This window comes from Takifugu rubripes, chromosome 11 (assembly GCF_901000725.2).
Source record: "Takifugu rubripes chromosome 11, fTakRub1.2, whole genome shotgun sequence".
NCBI classification, from domain to species: domain Eukaryota; kingdom Metazoa; phylum Chordata; class Actinopteri; order Tetraodontiformes; family Tetraodontidae; genus Takifugu; species Takifugu rubripes.
In genome coordinates, this window is record NC_042295.1 from 14,505,463 (window position 1) to 14,514,045 (window position 8,583).

The window sequence follows — 8,583 nt, forward strand, 5'->3', positions numbered from 1 at the left end:
GTTTGTTTTTTTTTGCACTTGATTTTTAGTCGTGTGTGTCGCGTAGAATTTAGATTTGGTTCTGTTCACTGCCTGTGTGTGGAGTGTGTTGGCACATATTTCAAAAGCAGGGTGGTCTGTTAAAGAGACCACTTGTTAGGCTGTAAATGTGCAGGTTTTAGATCTTTTGAAAAGCCGTGCGGACGGTTAATGCTCCCGACACTGGAGGCCACTCACCACTTTGCTTCTTGTCAGGCCGAAACAGCTGCAAACCGAATCTGCAAAGTTCTGGCCGTCAACCAGGAAAATGAGCAAATGATGGAGGACTACGAGAAGCTGGCCAGTGATGTGAGTTTAAAGAAGTCCTTAAATCCCAGCTGTGCAATATATTTACTCGTCGGACATCATCGGATTTTTAATTCCTGCCTCACAGCTGCTGGAGTGGATCCGCCGCACCATCCCCTGGCTGCAGAATCGAACCCAAGAGAAGACCGTCAACGATATGCAGGCTAAACAGGAGGACTTCAGGGATTACCGCTGTGTCCATAAACCACCAAAGGTCTGCTTTCAAACCTCTAGAGCGCCGTCGTCTCATTCAGTTCCCTCCCAGCCAGTCTTAGATCTGCCTTCTCATGGTTTAACAAATGCATTTCTACTTATATTCTTGTTTTTGTTTTAAATTGAATCCCGGTTCTGTGTACAGGTCCAAGAGAAATGCCAGCTGGAGATCAGTTTTAACACTCTGCAAACTAAACTGCGACTCAGCAACAGACCTGCCTTCATGCCATCAGAGGGACGAATGGTGTCTGTAAGCATGCAGATGGAGTTTGTGTTGGAGTTGGATCATTGGACAAATTAGATAAAAATGCAGAAATTCTTTTTTCCTTGTAGGAAAATAAAATATTTCTCAGACTCAAAAGTAACTGGAGTGTCTATAAAGTTGAAATTTAAGAGCATTACATACGTTATTTTCCCAAAGCCGAAGCACTAATTCCTGCTGTTTGGCCTCAGAATATCAACGGGGCGTGGCACACTCTTGAAGGAGCAGAGAAGGGCTACGAGGAGTGGATCCTCAGTGAGATCAGACGTCTGGAAAGACTGGAACACCTGGCGGAGAAGTTTCATCAGAAAGCTGCCATCCACGAAGCCTGGACTGATGGTACTCCCATCATTTTTTTGTTTTTTAACCACATTCAGGCTTCATCCTCACAATGCCAACGTTGTCCTACATTGGATAGAAGAGAGGAGTTTCCACTGTTGTCTTTAGTCATGGGAGGGAATTTATGGTGAGACCGCCCGCGTAACGCCTGCTGAACGTTTCTACGAACGTCTGTGCAGGTAAGGAGGCGATGCTGACGCAGAAGGAGCCCGACACCACCACCCTGTCGGAAATCAAGGCCTTGCTGCGCAAACACGAGGCCTTTGAGAGCGACCTGGCGGCACATCAGGACCGAGTGGAGCAGATCGCGGCCATTGCACAGGAACTCAAGTAAAGAGGCGCCCGAGCTCTTAACGAGGCCGCATTTAATGACTAAGGAAGCCTTCCTCTACTGAGCAGTTAATCAGAATGTGAGCCGCTCTCCTTGTTTCCGTTCAGTGAACTGGACTACTATGACTCTGCCAACGTCAACGCTCGCTGCCAGAAGATCTGCGACCAGTGGAACGTCCTGGGAGCCCTGACGCAGAGCCGCAAAGAGTCCCTCAAGGTCCAACCTACAGTATATGCTAACTAAAACAACGCTAGGAGTGTGTCGAATTTTGTAAATGCCTTGTTTATAATTAACAACTCAATATACACGGTGGCTTAAACTGGTAAATCAAACGTACGTTGTTTCAATTACAATGGAGGAAAGTCGCTTTATGTTCTCGTCTTTAATCAAACAAGCTGCTTAATTTCCAACAGAACAAAGAAAAGCAGCTGGAGTCAATAGATGAGCTATACTTGGAATATGCCAAAAGGGCAGCACCCTTCAACAACTGGATGGAGTCGGCGATGGAGGACCTGCAGGACATGTTCATCGTCCACAACATCGAGGAGATCCAGGTCAGTCAAACTGGACTCCAATATCCTTTTATTATCCACCAATAAGGATGAATTTTCAGAACCTAATGCTGTTTAAATCTTAGTATATCTGCCATAAATCGTACGAATGCCCCCCCCCCTCCTTCCTGTCAGGGTCTAATCGCAGCCCACGAGCAGTTTAAGGCCACGCTGACAGAAGCCAATGAAGAGCGCAAAGCCATCCAGGCCATCCAGGCTAACGTTCCAAAGATCGCACAGAGCAACAACATCACGCTGACTGGGTCGAACCCCTACACCACCATCACGAGTGAGAACATCGATGAGAAATGGGCCAAGGTGGGCGGCAGCCGGACCTCTCGGCATCTAAATTCACACTTTCCTCTGATGTTCTGAGCCGTAACGACTGTGTTTCCAGGTGTTTGAACTGGTGCCCCGGCGCGACACGGCCTTACAGGACGAGCTGAACAAGCAGAATTCCAATGACGAATTGAGAGCCAAGTTCGCTTCCCAGGCGAACAAAGTGGGAGCTTACATCAAGGCCAAGATGGAGGTAAAGGGTTGATTTTCAGCCCACATAAGGTGTTTCTTTAAACCTATAAAATTTGCTTTTGGTGGTTATTTTTAATGTGTAAACGGTTTCTGATTAAGGTTTTGCATCAAATGATGTGGTCACGCATCAATAAAATACAATACGACATTTATTTGCTACACAATATTAACAGCACTCTGTGTTCGATACGTTGGCAGGAAATTGGCAGGATATCCATTGAAATGAACGGCACTCTGGAAGACCAGCTGACCAACCTGAAGGACTACCAGGATAGCATCGTGTCTTACACCCCGGAAATTAACACACTGGAGGGATACCACCAGCTGATCCAGGAGGCGCTGGTCTTTGACAACAAATACACCCCGTACACGATGGAGGTCTGGAAACAAATGCATCCCTTCAATTTGCTCTTGTTTTTTATGGAGAATTATGGAGTTCCTCCACCAGCAGCTGCCAGTTTTATTTATTCTTTTCATGCCACGAACCACAGCCGTGTGTTTTCCTGCACCTTTACGCGCCACCGAAACGATCTTCTTCCCTCCCTCTGTAGCACCTTCGTGTCAGCTGGGAGCAGCTGCTCACCACCATCGCCAGAACCATCAACGAGGTCGAGAACCAGATCCTGACGCGCGACGCGAAGGGCATCAGCCAGGAGCAGCTCTACGAGTATCGCACTTCCTTCAACCACTTCGACAAGGTCAGGGCCTCTGAACCGTGCAAGCTTTTTTATAATAGCCGTTTAATTAAAAGTTAATTAAATCGATTAAAAGTCTGAGTTGCCTATTTTGCTTTTAAATGAATATTTATCTGCTCGAACGTTAATGTGCAACGATGAATGGTTGCTTAGACGTTACAAGCGGGTGAGAGGGGAGCCAGACGTGTGAGTATTTACCATGTTTTCCACATGTTGGAGGACGCGTGCTGGGGATGAGAGGCTGTATCAGCCGGGAGTTTCACTCTTTCCCTGCACTGTTGTTGGCTGGTTTTTATTTTAGCTTTTATTTTAGCCATATTTCATCTGTAGGTTTGTTGACCAGATTGTATTTAACTGGTGCTTCATTAGCTCTGAAAAGCCTGTTCACCTAATCCCTGTAAGCCCCATGATGCCAGTCATCTGTGTGTCGCACCGTTCATGCTGTCGTCTCACCGATGCCCAGAGATGTTGCCGTCTCTGGGCATCGGCTGAATCTCGTGAAGAACGAGCGACAGCTTGTGCATTTGCTGACTTGTTTGGTTTCTCATTGACTAAACATCCCAGATTGTCTGTCTGTCTGTCCCTTCATCCTCCACCAACCGATGTTTTTGCATGCTGTTGATGTCTCGGTCACCCGCCATCATCCTTATTCGGATCTGTTCGTCCTCCATCAATGGATCTTTGACTGATCTCAGGACCACAGCGGGGCCCTGATGGCTGAGGAGTTCAAGGCCTGTTTGATCAGTTTGGGCTACGATGTGGAGAATGACAAGCAGGTAGGAGCTCCTGCAACAGGAAGGAGACGGAGGTGTTTCTGTCTGGAGCTCGGAGCAGAAGCGCAGCACCAGAACAGGACTACTGACTTTTAGATTCCCGTTTTAGTGTTTTGAAAGGACATTTTCCAATAACCTTGAGGCGCGTTGGCAACAGTGTTCAGTAACAAAGGTTACTGGTCAGCACTTCTGCTCCGAGGCTCCGGACAGGCTCCGGGTCAGGCAGGGTTCATCAGCATGGAGCCCAGTGAGCTGCTGCTTCTCTGTTTCTCCTCTGGGGATCTCTGTGGCTTTGTGCTGCTTCACTCTCACCCGCTGGACAGACCGCCCCTCGTCTGTCTGCCAGGTTTTACTTTGCTCCCCGACTTTGGCTGTTAATTGTATTTTTTATCTCTCTCCCCACTCTAAACATCCTCCTTTGGTCTAACTGTCTATCACTGTGCATCAATTCTTTCCTCTCCTCCTGTCACCTCTCTCTCTCCCCTCTTTCACCTGTGGCTCTCCTTTGTCTCATCAACTCCCCCCCCCCCCCCCGGCCTTTGCCGTGCTGTGGCGGTCCACAGAAGCGAACAGGACAGATGGTCTCAGATGATTTCCGGGCTCTGCTCATTTCTACAGGGAACAGCCTGGTATTGATGGCATGATGCTCTTTCAGGGTGTCTGCAGGTCCAAGAGTTGGAACAGTTGGCTCCTTCCTGTCACGTGTCTCTGTAAACGTCACGTGACGCGATGACGACTCGGCACCTGCACACACCCTCCTCTGTGTGATCCCGTCTCTGCTTTATTTTTAACACCCTTGTAGCTTTTGTGCTTAACCTATATGTTCTAGCGTTTCCGTGAGAAACTGTCACGTCCGATAAAATCCACCTAAATGTTGTGCACGTTTGGTTCGCTCATCAGTGTTTCCTGTTGATGTCCACTAGTGATCATGGGTGTAAACACGCATGTTTTGAAGTGTGGAACCTAAAATATTGGGACTGCAAGCAAGCCATGAGCTTCTGCTGGTCCCGATGTTTTACACACTTTAACGTCGCCTCCATGTCAGCGCGTCTTGACTTCGGCGTGCCGTTTGTGTCGGTTAACCCGGTGCTTTTTGGCTGCCAGGGTGACGCCGAGTTTGGTCGCATCATGAGCATCGTGGATCCCAACGGCACCGGCGCTGTGACGTTCCAGGCCTTCATCGATTTCATGTCCAGGGAAACGACCGATACAGACACGGCCGACCAGGTCATCGCCTCCTTCAAGATTCTGGCTGGTGATAAGGTGTGTTTCATGAGACGCTTTCGTCATCACTGCAGTTGGAGGGCAATTTCCCCATAAACAACTACGCATTCCAACAGTCTTCATACACATCTTTTGGATCAAGTGGTAATTTTGACACTTAACTGCAACATCATCTCCGTTTTCCATCAGAACTTCATTACAGCCGAAGAGCTGCGGCGGGAGCTTCCTCCTGACCAGGCAGAGTACTGCATTGCTCGCATGGCGCCCTACACGGGGCCCGACGCCGTCGCCGGGGCTCTCGACTACATGTCCTTCTCCACCGCCCTTTACGGAGAGAGCGACCTGTAGAGGAGCAAGACCAGGAAGTCAAAGGAGGGAGAAGACGAAGAGGGGAGGGGAGGGAGGTAGAGAATTGTTCTGGGTGCAGAGGAAGTGCAAGAAGTTGAGCATTTGGAAGAATTCAAATGGCGGTTGTGTGGTGCCCCTGCGTGTGCTGGTTAGAATCCATCGTGTTAAGCTGAGCGTGTTGATTGGCTGTCGTTAGGTTTGGCCTCTGAAATGTTTCCCAGCTCTGTAATGTAGAAATCAGAGAGGTTCCACGGTCAGTTTTATTAGGACGGGCACATCCAGGGGCAGCTGTGGGGGAGTGGGAGCAGGTGCTCTGTAGTCTGGGTCCTTAGCTTCACCCTCTTTGCCTTCATGGGGTCATACAGGGGAGGGACAGGGTTTAGGACTGGATGGGGGCTCAAATTAATCACACTTATGCTAATTTTTTGTTTATTTTATTATTTTTCTTCTTGCCAGAGGGGGGTTGGGCTGCAGAGGCGGGGTTGAATGCGGCCCCTGGTGAGGTTTGTGTATTAGATCCTAGAGACTATACATTTGAGTATGTTGACCAAACAGAGATAAAATGTCATATTTACCCATAATTGAACATGTTGCAGGATAAGGTGACCTGTCTAACCTCAGCTCTCTTCCTCTTTGTGTCTTTGTTGATTTTTTTTTTTGATTTTTTTTTTTTTTCTTTTTTCTTTTTTCTTTTTTAAATGTATTTTTCTGGAGCAGGTTGGTGGTGGGCTCGTTTGGGACTGATGGGATTAAGCGCTGTACATACTTATTTTTTTCAGTGCAGAGAAAGATGGTCCCAATTGTTGCGAATAATTGATCACAGGCTTTTTCACTGGGGCGCCTAGAAGTAAAAATTATTTAAAAAAAAAAAAAAAAAAAAAAAAAGAACATAAGAAAACCCAGAATTTAAGAGTGGATGATGGTGAGATATAGCAGTACAAGCAGCGGAAAGGTTTGACCTTCCTTTTTTCTTTAAACTCCCCCCCCCCCACTAAAAAAGCCCTTTTCTATAAATCCCTTGACAGGCAACACCATTATTATGCACACATATTTGCATCTGTGAAACTCTTCTGGGGTGGGTGTCAGGTGCTTATTTAAAACAGCTATACAGTGCATTTATGATAGGTAAGATTAGTAAACAGAAGTAGACCATGTAAACACAGCAGAAGCCATGCACATCCAATATATACTGGAATCGTTGGTATGATTGATTGGACTAATGTAGGTTCTCACATTTCCCGGATTGTTTGAGGAGCTCGTGCGATGATTGTAGAAGCTAAATCGTGAATTTGCCGTGGGTGGTTGCAGCCCTGTCCCTCCCTTTCTCCATCCTTCTCAACTCTCTCAACCCTTCTCTCTTCACTTCCTCTGAAGAAAAGGGAAACAAAAAAAAAAGTCACTTCAGGGAAGGAGGGAGGGGACCATCCCAGCGTGGTCTTCATGCAAAGGTGCAAATATAAAGAGGTGTCGAGGGAAAAACTATGCAAAGAAACATTTCGTGTTGGATATCTTGTGAAATCGTGGGCATCAATCAGGACCAAAGCAGGGCCCCTGTCTAAATTACACAGATTAACAGATTCTTTCTGGCATTCGGGTGTGCAGAGGAGGGAAAACTGAGGGAGGGACAGACGGTGAGGGTGGAAAATAAAGACCAAAAGCTTCTTTTTGTCAGAGAGAAATGAACTCTGGAATCATTTTTTTTTCTTTCTTTTGTACTCTTTAATATCAAACCTTATCTGCTGTACTGGAAACTGCAACGCCTTCTGTCTCTAATGATAAGTGAGTTTCACAAAGCACACATAAAAGTTTCCTTACAAAATACTACTTGTGTTTGCGTCTTCTTTTCCTCTGGACAAATTCTCAGTACACGTCGTCATGGTTACCACGGCTAGGCCGATTTAAGATGGGGCTGAATCAATTAACCAGGAGTAGCTGAAGGTGTTGACGTTGACCTTCAGCACCAGGGCGCACGTGGCTGGAAAACGCTCGTGCACACCTTTACCCGGCCACCACTTGTCGTCCTCATGTCCCCTCAGGCCTTGAGAGCAGCGCTCGGTGCTGGTTTGGTCTCCATCACGAGTTGTTGCCTCATTTACCCTCTTTAGCTAAGAGTTGCGGCTTCAAGAGGTGGAAAGTTCAGGATGAATAAGTTGCTACGATGCTAAAGATATGGATTCCATTTACATCCACACTGCTCATGAAAAATCTTAAAGATATTTGGCTCTGAAATTTATGGAAAAGATGAGAATTTAATTCTGGGTGATGAAGAAGCTTCTGAGAACAACAGCTACCAAACCAGGAAACCCACAGTGTCCATCTTTCCCGTGGCCTCAGGAAGCAGATCAGCTCTCCTTCCCCTGCCTCCATCCATAATCTGCCCAGGAGACAGAGCACTCCAGGCCAGCCAAAGATTGCAGCCAATTCTGGACACGAGCACCAAACAAAATGTGCCCTCTTCAAATGATCAGAAGTGTCAGAAACTCTTAAGTGCTGCCTCGGTCGTGTGGACGTTCAGATATCGTCACCAGGTTCTCGTGCTTGTTCCCAGCACGATGTGAGAACCTTTAAAGGTCATCATACTTTCTTTTCTTTTTTTTTTTTTAAATGTGTTGAATATGTTTCCAGAAAGGAATAAGATTCCAGAATGGAATGGAAGATTTGAAGATGTTATTCGTCATGTTTATTTTATTGGTGATTATGATGTCAGCTATTTAGCCTAGCATGCTATCTTGATCAGTCAGTGACATTAAATTTGAGTACCAGTAATCAGTGGTAAAGGTCTTTTTAAAGAACTGTCTGGACATGTTTATCACATATCGATCCTTCCAGAATATGTTTGCAGGGTTTCCTGAACACCGGGATCATCCCTGTCCAGAGGTTGTGTGCTGGTGTGCCAGTAGGGGGCGCAGCCGAGCCGGTGTAGTGTAGCAATGTTGGACACGGTGCCTCAACACACACCTTCACCTGTTTCCACCAACACACAGCTGATTAG

General features: G+C 46.8%; 1 protein-coding gene across 4 annotated transcripts in view; it reads left to right on the forward strand.

The window, feature by feature from the left end:
- actn4 (actinin, alpha 4) overlaps nucleotides 1-7,412 on the forward strand; it is a 30,408-nt gene extending 22,996 nt beyond the window's left edge. For 2 of the 4 annotated variants that reach the window (XM_029843258.1, XM_029843257.1), the window contains exons 9-22: nucleotides 235-327; nucleotides 413-538; nucleotides 683-787; nucleotides 991-1,138; nucleotides 1,318-1,468; nucleotides 1,577-1,685; nucleotides 1,883-2,023; nucleotides 2,156-2,338; nucleotides 2,418-2,552; nucleotides 2,750-2,929; nucleotides 3,103-3,249; nucleotides 4,583-4,648; nucleotides 5,124-5,282; nucleotides 5,433-5,591. In XM_029843258.1, the coding sequence (XP_029699118.1) occupies nucleotides 235-327; nucleotides 413-538; nucleotides 683-787; nucleotides 991-1,138; nucleotides 1,318-1,468; nucleotides 1,577-1,685; nucleotides 1,883-2,023; nucleotides 2,156-2,338; nucleotides 2,418-2,552; nucleotides 2,750-2,929; nucleotides 3,103-3,249; nucleotides 4,583-4,648; nucleotides 5,124-5,282; nucleotides 5,433-5,591 (1,902 nt within the window). Of the gene's footprint in view, nucleotides 1-234; nucleotides 328-412; nucleotides 539-682; nucleotides 788-990; nucleotides 1,139-1,317; nucleotides 1,469-1,576; nucleotides 1,686-1,882; nucleotides 2,024-2,155; nucleotides 2,339-2,417; nucleotides 2,553-2,749; nucleotides 2,930-3,102; nucleotides 3,250-3,941; nucleotides 4,023-4,582; nucleotides 4,649-5,123; nucleotides 5,283-5,432 lie in introns of all 4 variants that reach the window. The other 2 variants (XM_011608724.2, XM_003968702.3) reach the window with 2 other exon arrangements.
- Nucleotides 7,413-8,583: the final 1,171 nt, after the last annotated feature.